The following is a 20,417-nucleotide window of genomic DNA, read 5'->3' on the forward strand; positions in this document are numbered from 1 at the left end:
ACAATGACCCAATTTCGTTCCTTTTTATGGCTGAGTAATATTCCATTGTATATATGTACCACATCTTCTTTATCCATTCATCTGTCGATGGACATTTAGTTTGCTTCCATGACCTGGCTGTTGTAAATAGTGCTGCAATGAACATTGGGGTGCGTGTGTCTATTTGAATTATGGTTTTCTCTGGGTATATGCCCAGTAGTGAGATTGCTGGGTCATATGGTAGTTCTATTTTTAGTTTTTTAAGGAACCTCCATACTGTTCTCCATAGTGGCTGTATCAATTTACATTCCCACCAACAGTGCAAGAGGGATCCTTTTTCTCCACACCCTTTCCAGCATTTATTGTTTGTAGATTTTTTGATGATGGCTGGTGTGAGTTGATACCTCATAATTTTGGAAGTCCTAGCCACGGCAATCAGAGAATAAAAAGAAATAAAAGGAATACAAATTGGAAAAGAAGAAGTAAAACTGTCATTGTTTGCAGATGACATGACACTATACATAGAAAATCCTAAAGATGCCACCAGAAAACTACTAGAGCTAATCAATGAATTTGGTAAAGTTACAAGATACAAAATTAATGCACGGAAATCTCTTGCATTCCTATACACTAACAACAAAAGATCAGAAAGAGAAATTAAGGAAACAATCCCATTCACCATTGCAACAAAAAGAATAAAATACCTAGGAATAAACCTACCTAAGGAGGTAAAAGACCTGTATGCAGAAAACTATAAAACACTGATGAAAGAAATCAAAGATGACACAAACAGATGGAGAGATATACCATGTTCTTGGACTGGAAGAATCAATATTGTGAAAATGACTATACTACCCAAAGCAATCTACAGATTCAGTGCAGTCCCTATCAAATTACCAATGGCATTTTTCACAGAACTAGAACAAAAAATTTCACAATTTGTATGGAAACACAAAAGACCCCGAATAGCCAAAGCAATCTTGAGAAGAAAAACGGAGCTGGAGGAATCAGACTCCCTGACTTCAGACTATACTACAAAGCTACAGTAATCAAGACAATATGGTATTGGCACAAAAACAGAAATATAGATCAATGGAACAGGATAGAAAGCCCAGAGATAAACTCATGCACCTATGGTCAACTAATCTATGACCAAGGATATACAATGGAGAAAATACAGTCTTTTCAATAAGTGGTGCTGGGAAAACTGGACAGCTACATGTAAAAGAATGAAATTAGAACACTCCCTAACACTGTACACAAAAGTAAACTCAAAATGGATGAAAGACCTAAATGTAGGACCAGACACTAAAGAACTCATATAGGAAAACATAGGAATAACACTCTTTGACATAAATCACAGTAAGATGTTTTTTGACCCACCTTCTAGAGTAATGAAAACAGAAACAAAAATAAACAAATGCGACCTAATGAAACTTAAAAGCTTTTGCACAACAAAGGAAGCCATAAACAAGATGAAAAGACAACAGCTCATGCAGCTCAATATCACAAAAACAAACAACCCAATCCAAAAATGGGCAGAAGACCCAAATAGACATTTCTCCAAAGAAGACATACAGATGGCCAAGAGGCACATGAAAAACTGCTCAACATCACTAATTATTAGAGAAATGCAAATCAGAACCCAGAATTTAAACATACAGCTCTGATTTCAGTGGTGCCTGTGCTATTCTGAATCATTTTAATTCAACAAAGATTTAATTCTCTGTTACTATGTACAAGCGTTTTGCAGGGTGCTTGGGATATGGAAGAGAGTAAATCTGGTAGGCTTTTGCTCTGGAGGAACTAGTATTCTAGTGTTGGAGACAGACGTGTAGGTAGATGAATTCAGTGTTTGGACGGTGGCTGGCCCAAGCAGTGAATGGAATATGAGTCTGTACTTGGCATAGCTTGGGAGGTAGGAAGGGCTGTCTGAGCTGAATCTCAAAAGATGAATATGAGTAAGTTTGGAAAAAAGAACAAAGGCATTAAAGAGCATGATATATGGGGAAATGTATCAACCATCTTGTTGGTGCTGGAGCTGCACTGCCCAACACGGTAGCCCCTGGCCACGTGTAGCTATTGTGCACGTGGAATGCAGTTCAGACTGAGATTTGTTTAAGTGTGAAATATATACCAGGTTTCAAATACCTAGTTCAAAAAAAGAATGTAACCAGTCTCATTAATACTTTTTAAAAATATTGATTACATGGTGAAATGAATATTTTAGATATATTAGATTAAGTATATTAATATAATTAATTTCACCTGTTCCCCCCCCCCCTTTTTCAATGTGGCTTCTAGAAAATTTAAAACTACCTGTATGGCCTGTGTTAGATTTCTGTGGGATGGGGCTGTCCTAGGGCATAACTTGTGAAGGAAGGTATGGCAGGAGTTGCTGATGCAGAGGGGCGGAATCGGGTGGGCAGTCTTGGGTGCTGCTCTGTAATCAGCTTCACCTTTAACTATTGATATTTAAACTGGAGAACTTTCCAGAGCAGAGTCACGGTTGTGTGTGCATTTCAGTTAGCTCTGGGCCATGTGGATGGTGCTGTGCTGGCTCTAGAGTGAGGCTGGGATACTAGCCAGATGGCCGTTGCTGTATCCAGGGGGCCAGTAGGAGCTTGCATAAGGGCAGAGGCAGTAACAATGGAGGTCGGAGTTGGAGTTTTGGAACAAGGAGTCAAGGGTGACTCTCGGGTTTCTTTCTTGGGTGACTGGTGGGGCATTTATGTCACAGACTGAGGTTTTCAGCTTTGGAGAAGTAGGCTCTGCGTCGGTGGGGAGAACAGAGTTCAGGTTTGGAAATGTTGATATCACTTGGTTGTGGCACATTGGAAGGTGTTTGGGTAGATGAATCTGAAGCTCTGGCAAGAGGTCGGGGCTGGAGAGAGAGGCTTGGGAGTGATCAGATGATAAAAGAATGGGATTCTGTGTAAGTACCTAGGGGAACACAGAGCGGGAAGGACGGGAGGCAGAGTGGTTGCCTGATGAACACCAACACTGAAGGATGGGCCAGAGCGTGGGCCCCTGAGTAGGCTGGTGCCTTGACCTTGGACTTCCCAGCTTCCAGACTTGTGAGAAATGATTTTTTATTGTTTATAAACCACCTAGTTTACGGTATTTTGTTACAGCAGCCTGAACTGACTGAGACGTCGGCCCTAGGAGGCCGCTTTTGGCAGGCGGGGCTCTTGTCAGTGTTTGCGAAGGTAACCCTAGTAGAACGGTGTCGTAGAAGCCAGAGCGCAGTTAAACCGGATCGTACTGAGGAGTCGACAGGGGCTGAGGATTGGAAACGGTGAGTGTAGACTGCCCTTTCAAGAAGCTTGTCCAGAAGGGAAGAGGTGAAATATGCTAGAAGCAGCGCACGGAGCGTTTTCAAGGGAGAGCTTTAAACATGCGGATTGGTTGAAGGAAGTGGACACTTTGCTGGTGAAGCCTGGACGTGGAAATTAATCCATCGATCCTGTACCCAGGGCCCCATAAGGAGGTGTGTCTAACAAAGGAGCCGCTCTGTATTCCAAGCACCCTTTTTTTCCGAGTATATGACTCTCTGAGCCCAGTCCCCTATGTAATTTTTTTTTAAAATGAAATAAAATAAGGGTCCCATTGTGTTATCAAGTTCAGTTGTCTGGCTGTTGATACCATCACAGTGTTTATTCCATTACGTCTCACTGGGTGGATCTGAGTGTGGTCTTAAATGTTGAGCTACATTGAGACAGTGGATGATTTGTCTATTTTTAGTTTTCTTGTGTTGCTTTGAACAAGCAAATGAGATTAGAAGAGCTAATTCAAACTCAGAAGCCGTAGGTGACCCGAGGTGACTTCCTTAAAATTCAATTTTGCTTCCTGTCAAATAGAGTGACGAAGATTGGGGTCTTCCTGCCAAACAGTCCTGGCCAGTTCCCCACGATGCCAGGCTGTTAGCAGTTTTCAGGGGGGGTGGACGACAGTTCCTCCTGACCGAAGACAGAGAGGCGCTCTGGGCCCTGCTGCCCGCAAGCGTAAGCAGAACCTGAGGGTCGTAAAGTTAGTTCAGAGAGGGAGCATCGTGCTGCATTGGTGGTGGTGGTGGGTTTTTTTTAAGAATGCTTTCATTCAGGTTTGTAAGCCTGAGTGCAGGCTTGTCAGAAGAGGCTGTGGTGGCCACTGGTACCCAGATAGTCACACTTCCCGTCTTGGTTGTGGCTCCTGCTGGGAACACCCACATCCAGTTCAAAGCTGCCCCATTAGAAAAGTACTTATGTCTCTTACTTTCTTAGATCAAACTTGCAAAGTTACTTCTCTGTATTTGGCAGGGTGTGAAGGACGTGAGCGGTTCTGTCCCTGTCCTTGAAGAGCACATCTTATGCAGATGTAGAGGACGGATGTGTGGACACGCGGGGAAGGGGAGGGTGGGATGAATTGGGAGGTTAGGTTTGACATAAATACACTACCATGTGTAAAATTGATAGCTACTGGGAACCTGCGGTATAGCCCAGGGAGTTCAGCTCGGTGCTCTGTGACGACCGAGATGGGTGGGATGAGGGGGTGGGTGGGAGGGAGGTCCAAGAGGGAGGGGACATATGTATACGTACAGCTGATTCACTTCATTGTACAGCAGAAACTAACACAATATTGTAAAGCAATTATACTCCAATAAAAATTTTTTTAAGTTATTATTAAGAAAACTTTTAAGCGTTCTACAGAGTCTAGAGAATAATATAGTAGATACTCTGTTCAAAACGCCAGCTCATGAAATAAGACATCACAGATGGGACTGACGCCCCTGGCGGCAGTGTGTGAACTTGCTGTTTGTCCACCTTCCTGCCAGCATTTTTCATTGTCAGACTGCAATGTTTGCCAGTTTGATGAGTGAAAAATGATGAAGCCATATTTTTCAAATTATCTCGAGTTCCTGAGAATAGATAACATGTGGAGGGTAAGTTTGCAAAGAAATAGAGCCCCCAAAGGAAATAAAATATTGATTAAAAATTCATGATAGGGCTTCCCTGGTGGCGCAGTGGTTGAGAGTCCACCTGCCAATGCAGGGGACACAGATTCGATCCCTGGTCCGGGAAGATCCCACATGCCGCGGAGCAACTAAGCCCGTGCGCCACAACAACTGAGCCTGCGCTCTGGAGCCTGCGAGCCACAACTACTGAGCCCGTGTGCCACAACTACTGAATCCCGCGCCCCTAGAGCCCGTGCTCCACAACAAGAGAAGCCACGCACCGCAATGAAGAGTAGCCCCCGCTCGCTGCAACTAGAGAAAGCCCGTGCTCAGCAACAAAGACCCAATGCAGCCAAAAATAAATAAATAAATTAAATAAATTTATTTTAAAAATTTCATGATAGATTTATTAAAACTAAAAATGAGAAAATATTGACAGATATATATGTTAGTGAATCAGAATATATCGAGCGTCCTGATGGGTTTGGATTGCTCACTGAACGATGGATTTGGCTGCTCCCCTCCAAGGGAGGCAAGGTAGGCTTACTTTTGACAGATGCTATTTCGCAGCAAGAGTGATGGCCATGTACCTGCTTCTTTCCTGATAAAATTACACCAAAGACAAACTCAGGTTCTTAAAAGCTTCTTTTTTTAAAAAAAAAAAACAACCTACTTTTAGGAGTTCTTAGAAATCCTTTCTTTCCCTTTGTAATTTTTTTTTTTTTTTTTTTTGCCATGCCTCGTGGCATGCAGGATCTTAGTTCCCTGACTAGAGTCTCTTGTTCCCCAACCTCTCTGGGTCACCTGTTTTAGTGCTGACTTCCTTAGACATTCAAGGGTTGTTTTTCCTTATGTTTTAGCCAAATTCTTGTTTACTGAACCTTTGCACAGTGTAGGAACACCATTTTCTTAATAACAATTTATAAGTGGTAGGCTCTCTATAAATCTCTTCCAGTTTATATGAAATGTTTATACTGAGCTAGCAAAATTATTTTTATAGGACAAGGAAAAGTGGCATTGATCCTCAGTTTGGTACCAATCAGAGGTTATGCAGATTCCTTTGTCATGTCAGAATGTTAGGGCTGATTAATCGTCAGGATAGGGCTTCCCTGGTGGCGCAGTGGTTGAGAATCTGCCTGCCAATGCAGGGGACACGGGTTCGAGCCCTGGTCTGGGAAGATCCCACATGCCGCGGAGCGACTGGGCCCGTGAGCCGCAATTACTGAGACTGCGCGTCTGGAGCCTGTGCTCCGCAACAAGAGAGGCTGCGACAGTGAGAGGCCCGCGCACCGCGATGAAGAGTGGCCCCCGCTCGCCGCAACTAGAGAAAGCCCTCGCACAGAAACGAAGACCCAACACAGCCATAATAATAAATAAATAAATAAATAAACAAATACTTTAAAAAAAAAAAATCGTCAGGATAGGCCTAGCCGTGCAGAGCTAACAGAGAACCCCCTGAAATCTCAGTGGCTTAATCCATTGAAAGTGTATCTCTCAGTCAGAGAGAGCCACAGTGATAACATCTGGAACATGTGGCTGCCATGGACCCCATAGCAGAGGACGGGAGAACTGGAGGGTCTCCAAGGGGGCCGGGGGTCTCGCTCCTGCCTGCTTCAGTTCCATTGGCTGGAGCACGGTCACATGACCGCCCGGCTCTGCTGGGAGGGTCCAGGAAGATGAGAATGATGCAGGGATTGGTTTTCACATAGCATTTCCCCACACAGAGATCCTTCTTATGGCCTAGATGTGACTTGACAGAGTTTATTGATGAAAGGGACAATCTGTATCATGGTTCCGACTACCAATTTGGTCTATCTGACGAATACATGATGTTATAGATGTTTCGTGTGCTTAGACCCGTGGGATTGTGTTTTTAGCTTTGCCAACCGATATCTTATTTTTATCCAGCTCTATTCCCATGTCCGTTTAAGTTCCCCTCCATCTGTTTTATCTCTCAGGTTCCATAGCCAAATGGTTAAAAATGCATCGGATTCCTTGGGAAGAAGAATGGAGAAATTGGTCTTGTTTAATCCCCATTCTTCTGTTTCTTTGTTCTATTCCCCATCATTTCTATTCAGTTTAATATTATACGCTACTCTCATTGGGGTCAGGAGTAAAATATTTAAATATTTCAAATATTTATGTGTTACCTAGAGGCATAAGGAGGCAAGAGCAGGGGTGGTGGGTTGGGAAGCACAAAGGAAGAGAACTGAACGAGGCCATTTGGATGCGGGCGAGGAGAGGGAAGGATAAGTAAACCATTTATAACATTGAAGTCACTGAGCTGGACTCAGTAGATGTAAACTTCTAAAATTGTTTTGTTTTTCACACCACTGCCTTCAAGTTCTGTCTAATCATTCTTCCTTATCCAGAGTGAGATTTCAAGCAGATCCATAGCTTTCCTGGTCACTTTCAAATACAGTCCAGGCTAATGGCAAAGCTTCCGTCTTCCACCCAACTGACAGCTTTCTCCCTCCCTCAGCTCAGAGTAGGGCACAGGGGTGGAAGCTGGAAGGGTGGTGATGGGTGGGAGAGCAAGGGGAAAGAGAGCTGGGCAGGGAGGGGAGGAGCGAGGCGAGGGCCAGGGAGGGGCCTCTGTCACTGCAGGGCTGGGATCTGGCAGTGTGACTTCTGGGAGTGACCAGTGTCCAGATGCTGACCATTTTCTCAGGGGGTGCTTGGCGGATCCCTTAGCGATTCACCACTAGTGGGGACTGAAGGCTTCGGGAATGGGTGACGTTCTACCTGGCTGATGGCTGGGTCTCTGTATTCAGTGGTGTATTTATAGGCTCGTGCTGCTGAGGTCAGCTCATCCAATCCAGGACCTGGGGGTGGGGTGCTTTTCGAGCTTGAGGGCCCACCTGGGCTACAGGAAACTCACAATTCTGTTGTCCAGCACAGACCTGTTTTCCTGCTCAGGACCACAGCCGCTTCCATTCAGTGTTCAGCCTTTAGAGTTTTTCAGGTGTGGGTGACGGGTAGTCTCTAGGTCCCCCAGACCCAAGGAGACACTTGCCAAGTTCTCTAGGTGGTTCCCTAACCCCTGCCCCACTTCCTTGATGGGGGGGGTCACTCCCCATTTCCCCTGGGAGGGAGGAAGAGGCAGCAGTAACAGGACGTAACTCTCCAAAGAGCTCATGTCTCCAATAACAGTGAATTCTTAGCTTTCCTAACAGAGCATGGAGGTGGCAGCGGGGTGGTGAGCAAACCCATCCCACTGTCCCATGGCATGTCCAGCATCCACCTTTCTTAGCCTTTGGGACCTCTGCCGACAGTGGGAATATTCCACTTAACATTCTACTGAAACAACAATAGTACCTCCGCGAACGTGAGAGGATTTGTTGGCCTCTGACGTGAGCTACGTGCTCGCAGTGAAGGGCCCAGGGGAGCCTGATCTGTGCTGCTTTCTGGGTTTGCGTCTCCGCAGACCTGGGTGGTGACCGTCACGAGCACCTGCAGAGCCCTTCCTTTGCTCTAGGCCTCTTTTGGGTAATAACTAATAACTCACAGGAGCCTCACGAAGGCTCCATGAGGGGGTTCTGTTGACTGTCCCAACTTTACAGACAGAGAAGTGGAGTCAGAGAGACACAAAATAAATAACTGGCCCAGGGTCGCCTGGCTGGTGAGTGGGGCAGCAGGACGGGGCTGGGTGCAGAGTCAGTGCTCCCAACCTGTCTGTTCTTTAGATTAACGGTGGTGATTAGGGAAGAACTTCCACAGGGCCCCGTTCTGCTCTGAGGAAGACACAGCCCCTGTCCGTCTGCAGCAGCTCTCTGAGATCTCCAAGCTCTACCGAAGGCCAGGGGCTGCGTCGGGTGGGGAGGGGCCCATCACCAGGCCCCTGTGGAACACGGAAGGGCCGGCTTCCTTCCTCTCTTGGGCACTCACTCCTGGGGAATTTCCTAGAAACGGAACACCTGGCCTCTACCCACTGAGAGATTTTTCTCTACCCAGCTTCCATGTTCTTCCCAGCAAGCAGAACCCTCCCGCTAAAGAACTGTCTTGCCTATTTGTGCACAGGCTGCCCTGACCCAGAAAATGAGTCTGTTTCCTGCCCGTCCCTTCCTCTCCATCAGGTTCTGAGAGCCCAGAAATGTCCAGAAAAAGGAAGGGGACAGGGCAAGAGCAGATTCCCCAGGGGAGCTCAGATTTATGTTGGGAGAAAAGGCATGAAAATTTCTTCATTCAGGGATCCAATCAATACTATCTATCAAGTTAAAAAGTGCCCCTTTATTCATGGTGCATCTTGGTATAGAAGTAATAGTTGGATGTGACCTGGGTAGATTAATGGGAAAGGGGTATAGAGTGAGAGGGGAGAGAAGTGAGGGTGTAGGGCACTGGCATCCCACTGCCGGGTGAGTGTCCAGGGGCCTCACTTGACCTGTCAGAACTGTAGACAGCCCGGTTAGGAAGGATTTACCAGACTGCCATGATGGGGAGGGCAGGCTTTTGCCCTTCACAAATGTATAGAGCTGCACTTGCTTTTTTTTTTTTTAAATTGAAATTTTGGGGGATAATAGTAGATTTATTTGCAGCTATAAGAATAGAGAGATCCTGTGTAGCCTTTATCCTGTTTCCCCCAATGGTAACATTTTGCCAAACTATAGTCCAGCTACACCAGGTTATTGGCGGTGACACAATCCATTGATCTTATGCACATTTCCCAGTTTGACTTGGATTCATTTGTTTGTGTATTTAGTTCTATACAATTTTATCATGTGTAGATTCACATATTCACCACCAAAGGCAGGATACAAAATAGCTCCATCGCCACAAGGATCCTTCATGTCATCCTTTTATAATCATATTCACCCTCACCCATATCTGCTGTCCCTGACCCTTAGCAGTCGCCAATCTGTTCTCCATTTATAAAATTCTGTTATTTAAAATGTTATAGCAATGGAATCATGTAGTATATACCCTTTTTTGGGATTGGTATTTTCCACTGGGCCTGACTCTCTGTAGATTCACAAAAGTTGCTTCATCTGTCCCTACAAAGTCCATTTCTTTGTGTTGTGTGGATCTGTGTTCCGAGGCGTGGATTTCCCACTATTTGTGTAGCCATTCACCCATGGGAGGACATCTGGTACCCTTGCTTTTGACCTCTTGGGTCATAGGCAGATTGGCCTTTCAGTGGTTGTTTTGCCGTATCTCCTTTTTTTTTTTTTTAAACCATATCCATAGACTAAAAGCTTCTGGAATGATGTGTATTATCATATGTTGATAGAAAAAAAAGCCATTCAGTGTGTTCTTAATACTATTAGGGGCTTATTATTGTTATATTCGAATGATTATTACATCCCTGGCTTTCGTACAGTGGGGAGCCAGTAGGTGACATCGTGTAATGTTAGTGCTGTGTACACGTTCCCTTACAGCACAAACAAGCAGTGTCCCTTTAGGGTTGCGTTAGGTCCTGAGCCGTGTTTGTTCAGGTTTGTTCTAAGTAGTGCCCACAGCTGAGCAGGTCAGGCCCTGGACAGTTGGACATTGGCCCCGGGCCTCCAATCAAGCCCTGATTACTTTGGCTTTGTACGAGAGAGAACACTGTGGGGTGCCAATGAGGGGACAGAGGACGGGGTTACGGTTTGAAAATAAGAAGGAAAGCGTGACTCAAACAGCTTGCCAAGAAAGTTTTGGTTAATTTGTCCTTAAGATATTTGGGAATAGACCGGATCAAGCTGTTTAGCTTTTGCTCAGAAATCTTCTTTTGCGTTTTGATAAATAACTTGGCTTCGGGACTTCCCTGGCGGTCCAGTGGTTAGGACTTGGCGCTCTCACTGTGAGGGCCCGGGTTCGATCCCTGGTCGGGGAACTAAGATCCCACAAACCTCGCAGCCAAGAGGTCCTAAAGGCTACTGAACTGTGTTCGGGCTAACATGAAAGGCTGGTCTTTCTCTGCGTGTAGATAGTCACTAGATAGATGGTCTAAAACAGTAAAGACCATAAACATGTAACTCTGAATTTTAGACTATTGGAGCAAGCTGAGGAAGAAAACAGAAGTCTGTATAGGATACTCCTATTGATTTGTTTTCTTTTTGGAAAGGTCAGAGAACATGTCCACAGTGGTAAAACAGCCCAATTAATATCTATCTACGCAATAGCAGCCAGTGATAATCTCATGCAGCTTTTCGTGTATTGACAGGTGGGATTGATGCTGCAGGCGGACAGGTGCAGCACAGAAGGCAGATGTTGGGCAGCGGACTTTATCCACAGTTTCTACCAGCTCTCAGTGGAGGCGAAGTGTTGCTTCTCAGCTGCTTTTCCTCTGAGGGTGGGATACTGTTTGACTTTTAGTTTGTTTTAAATGTCATCTTTTAATTATATTTTGGATAATGATAAAGAGAGAAGCAATGCGTTTGTGAGAGCACATCCTAAAAGGCTCGGCAGCTCTTTTATCTGCTGCCGAAAACAACTCCCACTAGAAAGAAGGTTTCATTAATTGTCATTACTTGGGAATTATGAAATTAGAACAGCTCACGTTTCTTTTATCATTCATATATTTAAGTGACAGTGGCATTACTTTAAATTAAATTCCTTTCATGGTTAAGATATTATGACAGTGTGACGAGAAATAGAGCACTATTAACTTTTATTCTGGAGAGTCATTTTTCTAACAGATATGAAGGCACACTTTTTCAGACTGCGAGGCGGGACGTATTATTCCTTGGTTCTGTAACAGAAAGGAATAGATAAGTACATCCAGCTTAATACTTCAGGAGTTTTAGGGATGGATTAGTGTGTTTAAAAGTCACCTAAGTGGTTTTCACGTCCTCCACACTAAGAAGGAAGAGAACATTCTTCCACGGTGCTTCCCTCTGGCAGCCGGGGGCTGGGCCGGGTTACTCTCTCCAGCTGGAGCTGGCCCTATACGTCTGCGTTTCATGGTCAGTGGCATCTGTGGGCAGGACTGTGTTGGCCGCCATCCAAAGGCCTGTCCCCAAGGCCGCATCGTTCCTGCCATTTGGGCTCCGGGGGTTACACTTTCCATTTCTGCTCCTTTCTTCCTGAAAAACCTCTCAATTCTAGTTCACGTTTTGCTGTGGCCCAGCTTTGATAACTCTCATTAATAAGAAATCTTAACGATACATTTGAAGTAGGTAAAAGCGTATCCCGACACTAATAATTCCGTATAGGGTTTGACAAGTATTCCTCAAATACCTATTATGGACGTGGGTCACCTTATGAAAATTGGTGTACGAAGAATCCCCATTTAGTTGAAAGTGTTTATAATTAATGACCATCTTAGTGCACTTAAAATGTGATTTGGTTTAAAAAAAAAGTCTCACATACAAATTTTGGGAATATATTGTTACCTGAAGTGCTGTATGCAATTCAGGCAGTTAAAAACAAAATACAGCAAACAATCAAACAAAAGCAACTGCTCTCTCAAAAGTGGACAATGTCCAAAGCTAGTAAACTGTTAGGAAGGCCAACTTTTGTTCGCTGCAAACCTTCATTTGCAGTGTGCTGCACAACAGTACTTAATTCTCCTGAGTTCTAGGACCTTAGATTGAAATGTGACGGAAAGGGGTAAAGGATAAAACTACTATATTTTGGCGGCCAGTCAAAAGGAGGTATACGAGGTGGGAGATGAGTTCTCAGTTGATTATACTCAAGTCAATATATTTATTTATTTTTAAATATTTATTTATTTATTTAGCTGTGGCACGCGAACTCTTAGTTGCAGCATGTGGGATCTAGCTCCCTGACCAGGGATCAAACCCGGGCCCCCTGCATTGGGAGCGTGGAGTCTTAGCCACTGGACCGCCAGGGAAGTCCCAAGTCAATATGTTTATTTTTTAACTCTTAATAAGTGCTAAGCAAGGCATGACCATTGCCTTTACATTTTCAAAAGGTTCTGAATTACCCTGTACTATTGTCAACTTGGTCAACTCAACTCCATTTCATGTTTCTGCCTCCATATGTTTGCTTTTATTTTTCCCCCTTGTTGGAAGGATACAGATTTTTAGGACGTAGATCCCTAAGGGAAACTGGAGACATTATAAGGAGAATTCTGACTGGATAAGACCACTGGGGATTGTTTCATGTACTATTGATTAGTATATGCACCAGAAATTGCTGTCTCCTTTATTAAGAAAACCAAAGTCTAGGACCCAGAAAGGAAAGGGGAATGTTCCAAAGGGAGTGTTTTAAGACGGGCGTTAAAGGTTTAATTAGAGAATGTTGATTAGGATGCAGCCCAGCTCAGACCGTGTGAAAGACCACTGTTTTCAAGGCTTGTAGAATCCGATCACAGTCTGTTCCGTTCCATGGAAAGGTTCTTTTCAAAGAGGTCCGCCTTTGGATCGTGTGAAGGACTTATTGACAGAAGCATGTGGCACCAAGGATATATACAACTAGAGAAGTTTCAGGTGGGAGATTGATCTCTGGGCATAGCTCAGAAAGTCAGTCATCCAGTGACAAGTCTCCGAGGAAACAGTTCAAGGATTGTAGCTGGAAAGCAGGGGATCAAGTACTAAGTCCACGGTGGGAAGAGAAGAAATCAGAATTCATGTAGCTGCGCTGGCCTCTCTAGGCCTGCCTGTGGCTGTGCAGTGTTGCGCCGGGATACTGTGGGCCTTTTGTCCCTGGGTGGCTGTCGTTGTAACTAACGGTCCCGGGAAGCGGAGGCGTTTGTCCGACACCACTGCTAAACACTGGCGCCATCAGCTCCCTCTGCAGCTCTTTGTGTGTATTGGTCGGGTGCAGGGTGAAAGGCACGCTTGGAGACATGAAACCCCACCTTCAGAAAAGCCTGTTGATATATTTAAACAGCTTTGTATGCAAATCATTTTACTAGCTCTCATGGAATAATGACAAAGTCCATCAGGAAACTGGCAATAACAAAGCAGAAAGTACACAGACAGAAGTGGAACTTTCTGATGTTTTGAAATACTTGGAACAGAGCCTCCTCTCTAAGTTAATGTTTGAACATGAATCTGGGGGGAACATTCGCTGGATGTGTACTTGAAGTGAAAAAGACAACAGAAACATAGATTTGAGTCCCAGTGTCTGTGTGATCTGGCTTAAATGGTATTTACTTTTGAAACATTGCTAATAATACCAGTCTGACATCCCCCATAGGGTCATTGTGAGGATCAAAATCAAGGTAATATAGGTGAAGTGCTTTGTAATTGGTTAAGTTCTATAAAATATGAATGTAAATTGCTAGGTTGTTTCAGTGTTTCTTTTCACAGTTATTTTGGGAAAGTGTCAGTTCATTGAGCCAAAGAATTCCTAGAAATCAGCCCCTATTGACAGGGAAGTACTTAATATAAAAAAAAATTTGTTCCAATATGTAATAGTTTAAAATTTTAATTTGACCTTTGGCTTTGCAACAAAACAGTCTATGAGAGGGAACCTCAGGGTGCAGGGTTCGGTCACTGGGGAAGAAAATAAGCTGCAAGGAAGGAAGCTTGGAGCAGAGGCAGCTCAGATCCTAGGCCCCAGGAGCTGCCGCCCTGTGTGGAAGAAGCTCGGTGACAGTGACGGAGGCAGGGTGAGGGGACAGAACATTCAGTTTTCCTGTCATTCCTTTCTTTTACGTTCCAATTCTCTCCTTTCCAAGATGTCTTTTCTGAAATGGTGTCTCTCATGTCACCTCATAATATGATGGATAAACCCTCTGACAGATAAAAGATTAAAGAAAGTCACTGCCTGTGTTGAAAACTTCATTTTAAGTATGAAATTCTTCCTAATACAACCCATGTAAATGCAGCCAATAAACTAAAAAGTGGAAAAATCTCTAAACCTTGCCTTCCTGCCATTCACTCATTTCCTCACAATGCCTGAGCCCTTGTACGTGCTGGACACTGGTCCAGCCCCTCCAGATGTGTCAGAGAGGGAAACCAGCCCGGGTCCTGGCCCCGTGGATCAGGTGCTGCCGGCAGAGTCTGACAGTAAACAGTAAACAAAACACACATGAAAAGTTGTGGGGTCTAAGAGAGGATATTCCCTGAAGAAAACAGCAGAGTAAGGGGATTAGTTGCTGAAAATCTTTCTAAGAAGGTCAGCCTACATATAAAACCAAAATAATGTGAGATAAGAGTCCAGAGATGGGAAAGTTTAAAAACAAGAAGAGGAGAAGGAGGAGAGAAAACCTAAGTGCCTCCCATCTGGAATATTCTGTTTAACTGAGGTGCTTCTTTACAGTCAGTGTTATGCCCCAGAGACTAGTTTCCTGGAACCCTCCAGTACCAGAGTGTAGAAAAAAATGCTGCCTTAAAACCCAGTCAGCCCAGGAGCCCCCGGCAACAAGTTACAGCTGAGGATTGCCGAAGACCTGAAAGTTAGACCTGTCTGGGATGACAGTACCCTTAAGTGTCTAGTTATTTATGGCTCTCTTTCTTCCATAAAGAATTTGAAGTGCCGTATAAAAGTATGTACAAGAGGATAAAATAAGTAGTTCAGATAATCAGGACAAAGAGGATATAAGGATAAGAAAATAAAACTGGGACAAGAGTCACACAGAGAGACGTACCGTTGTAGAGGTGACCTTGTAAGGATGGCTTTAAGCGTCCACGGGCCAAAGTAAGGAGTGGATTAGGATCAGTTATGTAAGTCGCGGTATCCTTAAACTGAAAACAATCCAGTTGTTCACGAGCAGGAAGCTTTTCCTGTTCCCATTTTCTTAGATCAGCTTATTTCATGAAGACTCGTAGGAAGACTGAGTGACCTAGTGACCGGCATCCTTGACAAGGAGTTCCTGGCACCTTACGAATGTAATAGGCCGATAGCTCGATGCAGGGGCTGCAATTCAGAAGAAGCAGATCTAGATGGGACCAAAACAGAGTGTTTCAAAAACAAAATTTGGTACAGCTCAGCAAATAGACGCCCTTTCTTACAGCCCTTCCTGGTAATTGATTGTCACAAGCAGGCTTTTCAGTAAGAATGATTGTGAGAATCAAAGGTTGTGGGCAGTGGCAGGAAGCTGGCGGCCAGCTGTTCCCTGCTCCTCATGAAGGTCTAGTCCTTGAGCTTCGACACACAAGGTGGTTGGGATTTCAGGTGCTGACGGGATGGCCCCTTGCTGGCCTGAGCCTGGCGTCCTCTCAGGCCTGTCCTCACTGGCAGCCAGGTGGGACTGAGGCCCCGAGTCATACACGCCATGGATTATTGTATATTGTGATCTTCCTAAATTCATGTATTTGTTACCTGTCAAGTGTGTTCCCGAGGAATTTTTATGTAAACAATCATGCCATCTACAAATAAAGGCAGTGTTACTCTTTCGTTTCCAATCTATTAAGCTGTTTTTATTTCTTCTTTACCTTTTTTTTCACTAGCTGGGAACTCAGACAGAAATAGAAATAGCAAGAGTAGACATCCTTCTCTTCAACCTGACCCCGAGGGCAAAGCAACCAGCCTTTCACCATTGAGTATAATATTAGCTGTTGGTTCTTTATTGTGTCTTTTATTAGATTGAAGGAGTCCCCTGTGTTCCTCATTTGCTGAGAGTTTTTATAATGAATGGATGTTGAATTTTGCCAGTTGCTTTTTCTGCATCGATTGAGATGATCATGTTTTCTTTTTTAAGCAGCTTCTTAAATGAATTACACTGATTGGTTTTCATATGTTGAGCTAACCTTGCATTCCTGGGATAAGTCCAGTCGTGATATAATGTCCTTTTGTGTATTGCTGGGTTCCATTTGTTAACGTTCTGTTACAGTTTTTTGTTTTTCTCTGTTCATGCTGCACATGGAATCCTCCTGAGTCTGCCTCACTCACCTGCCTGCCTCGAGGCTAGGATGACGGGGTTCACCTGGGACTGTCCGTTGGAGTGCCTCGCGTGGCCTCTGCGTGTGACTGCTGCTCGGAGCTCGGCGGCTGGGTTCTAAGAGAGGGTGTTCTGGAGGGAGATTCCTGGGAGGGAGTGTCTGGAGAGTGGGCATTCCAAGCAACCAGGCACTAGCTGGGTGGCTTTTTCTAACGTAACCTTGGAAGTCACGTAGCATCGCTTCCCTCACACCCTGTGGGTTGAAGCAGTCACAGCCCACTGGGATTCCAGGGGAGGATATGCAGGAGCTTGTGGTCGTTTTCTGAAACCCCACAGATAATGACACTGATTTTCCGGGCTTGGAAATGTGTTGGCTGTCATAGAAATAAAGAGGTCAATTCAGCTTGTAATCCGTGTTCCCTAGTCACATGATTTTCTTGAAAGTCTGGCACCACTGTGTCGGGGGGGGGGAGTGCTTTGTTCTTATAACTTCTCAAAAATAAACAGAAAAGAAATTACTGTGTTTTATCTAGCCATGAAAGTTTTTATCTGAAATATTTCTTCTCACGCTTTATAGAAAAGGCACATGGTATGAAGTCCCCCCATCGTCCTCCACTTGCCCAGTTCTCTCCCACCCCACTCCCCTGAAACAGACAGACAGCTGCTGCTTTTCTTTTATAACCATGACATCCCATAATGGTAATAGTTTTCAAACAACTTTAAAACATGTTTCTGAAACGTCTTTTCAAATAAAAAAATAATAAAGAGAGGTGGAATATTAATGTTGCTTTGTGAGTTAGACTTTTTCCTTAATTATTAAATCTTTTAGATTTTATTATGAAATTTTTAGATAAAACCAAGCATCTAGAGCCCAGTATCTGTAATTGAAAGAGCAGTAGATTTAGGGTATTTGAGTTTATTTCACATCCAGCAGTTTTTAGTGTCTTAGCTTTTGCTCCTTCCATCCGTTACCCTCCCTTTCTTCCTCATCTTCTGAAACTTTCCTAAAGCAAAACAAGAATAACACAGAACCCCTAGAAGTAAGCAAGAAAAAGAGCAACAATCTCATTTTTCAAATGGGTGAAAAATAGAATAGGAAGACATTCACAGAAAAGGAAAAAAAATGATCCTTAAGCAAATGAAAAGCTTACTTAAGATAAACACAAGATAAAAATGCACCGTTACCATTTTTTACTTATCAGATTTTGTTTTTATTTTTTTACGTTACAACCCTCATTTGCACCTGTATTAAATAGTAGTGGCATAGTACATACTCATTTTATCATAGATATTTTTCATAATTTCTTATAGTCTGTCACTTAATCAACATTTATTTGTGTAATTATGATTTTTAATGACTACACTAAAATGTACTATAATTTTAAGGCCTTCCCTAATTTGGGGCATTTAGGTTGTTTTCACGTTCTTGCTCTAATAAGTTATACAGCTTTGAATATCTTCCTTCATTTATCTTTTTTCTTCTGTTGAATTATTTCCTTGGGATAAATTCCTAATGGAATCATAAGGATAAAGAGTTCGAGCATTGTTATGGGTCTTTGTATGTGCTGCTGTATTTTCCAAATTGTTATCAGAATAAACAGTGTGGCCAGCAGTCACCGAGGGCACTGGGACCACACAATGCTTGGTGTTTGGAACCACACCGCCAGGAATGGGCAGTGTCACTTAAAGAGAAAATTATTCTTTTAGGACACAAACGCGGTGTATCACACTTACATTAATTTTTACATTTTTCATTGCAGCCTTCTTTATGGTTTTCAGGCATCAGTATGACTTACTCTAAAGAGTGTGCCTCACCCTTAGCTCCTCTTCTAGGCAGCTGGCCAGGGGTCAGGGGTTGTGCTCCCTCCTTCGTGACCCCGTTGCCTGGGGTTAAGCACCCCCCATCCCCCCGCCTCGCATGAGAGGTCATCTTACTCAGGACACAGGTGCGCTCCGCACTTCCCCAACTACCTGCTTTTCTTCCTGCGTGTCTTCCCTCCCGCTACTGCCTCATTCCCTCTCTCTGTACCTTTTCCTTTTGAGATCTTGTTTTGGATATTTTTATCCATTCATCTTTTAAACAGATCATCCGAGGAGGCTCACGCTTCTTCCTGGCTTCCGTTGTTGTAGTTTATCCTTGTGGTTTCATTTATAAGCGACAGTGGCGCCAGCCCCTGGCCAGGGGTAGGTCCTCTCTGCCGTGTCTCTCCTGCCTGAAGCTTGCCCGGCCGGTGTTGCCAGAATCCACTCCTAAACCCTCCTCTGCTGCACCTCCATCCCTTTGCCAGTGAAGACGTTCCTTCAGTCTGGAACTTGCCCTCATCTTTCTCCACATTTGGATCAGCATGAGTTTTTTGTGTTGGGTAACAGATTAACCTCATACTTAGTGGCTTAAAGCAACACGCACTTGTTATGTCCCGACCGCCGTGCATCAGGAGTCCAGTGCAGAGGGCCTGGTCCCCTGCCCAGGGTCTCGACAGGCTGAAATCAGGGTGTCACCAGGCCACGTTCTCCTGGAGCTCAGGGTCCTGTCTTCCCTCATTCGGACTGTTGGGAGAATCCATTTCCTCACGATCGTGGCAGTGAGCTTTGCACTTTCTTACTGCCGCCAGGGCCTCCCTTGGCTCCCGGAGGCCTCCCTCCAGGCCTGGCCACACCTGGGCCTCCTCTCTTCACGTCAGCTCAGCTCTCCTAAGCCAGCAGGAGACTCTCTGGAGTTTGCTAAGATGGACTCGCATAAAGTAACCTAATCCCAGCAGAGAAACCCTAGGGATTAGGGAGCGGTCCCTAAGGGGTCCCCTTGCAGGGCGTGTGCGTGGGGGTGGGCGTCCTGCTCATCCCTCAGCGTCCTGTCGAAATGACAGTCTCGTGAGCTCTTCCCTGTGCTGTGTGTTGCTCCCTTGCCCCCTTCGCACAGCAGTTTGTGTCTTCCGTCTCACTCTGCTTCACGTGAACAAACCCGAGACTTCATGTGCTGCCATAGGTCTGAACCACACGCTCACCCTCGGAGGGGCTGGTGCCAGGTGTGCAGGTCACCTTGGCGGGCTTGCTCCTTGTGTGTTACCGGGGCAGCTTTTACTAAGAGTCAGAGTGTGTTCTAGTAAACTGAGGGTTCTTGGAGGCTGGACACACACTTCCTGAATATCAGTGGTCCACTGTGGCATGTTTTGAACAAACCTGCCCATCTCGTAAGCCACTTGGGGACAGAGCCTGTGTTTTCTCTCCTCTCTGTAACCTGAACATAGAGGCTGAATGTTGGGAAAAGGGCGAGCACAGATTACAGGAAAGTATCTCAGAGGCAGGAACCAGGGCTTAGCAAGCCTGGGATTTAAGCAGAAATGAAAGACAGAATTAGAGAAGTTCGACTCCAGAGTGCCTCGGGGAGGGGAGCAAGGAATGTGGGGAGCACGAAAACTGTGAGATCGGGGTCCCCTTGGGTGTCTCCGCGGCCCCTTCCCCCCAGCACCCTCTGGTCGGCGCTCACCACGGCCCTATCTGGGTGTCAGGAGTGGGATGGACCTGTGGACCCTCATGCTTTTTTTTTTTTTTTTAACTTTTTATTTTATATTGGAGTATTGCCCTCGTGCTTTTTAACCTGTCATCTTGTCTTCTTTCCTCTTTGTAGCTGGTGCTGAAGATCAGATCGGTTGGGCCTTTGGCCTTGGGCTGGAGCGGCTGGCCATGGTCCTCTACGACATCCCCGACATCCGCCTCTTCTGGAGTGAGGATGAGCGCTTCCTGAAGCAGTTCTGCGTGCAGGACATCAACCAGAAGGTGAAGTTCCAGGTAACT

General features: G+C 44.8%; 2 protein-coding genes across 8 annotated transcripts in view; one reads left to right on the forward strand and one right to left on the reverse strand.

The window, feature by feature from the left end:
• Positions 1-20,417, forward strand: part of FARS2 (phenylalanyl-tRNA synthetase 2, mitochondrial) — a 391,286-nt gene that overhangs the window by 202,019 nt on the left and 168,850 nt on the right. For all 7 annotated transcript variants that reach the window (XM_082413329.1, XM_082413326.1, XM_082413331.1 and 4 more), the window contains one exon: positions 20,251-20,411. In XM_082413329.1, the coding sequence (XP_082269455.1) occupies positions 20,251-20,411 (161 nt within the window). The remainder of the gene's footprint in view (positions 1-20,250; positions 20,412-20,417) is intronic.
• Positions 1-20,417, reverse strand: part of NRN1 (neuritin 1) — a 406,802-nt gene that overhangs the window by 69,772 nt on the left and 316,613 nt on the right. The window lies entirely within an intron of this gene.

This window comes from Balaenoptera physalus (genome assembly GCF_965194825.1).
Source record: "Balaenoptera physalus genome assembly, chromosome: 11".
Classification (NCBI taxonomy): Eukaryota; Metazoa; Chordata; class Mammalia; order Artiodactyla; family Balaenopteridae; genus Balaenoptera; species Balaenoptera physalus.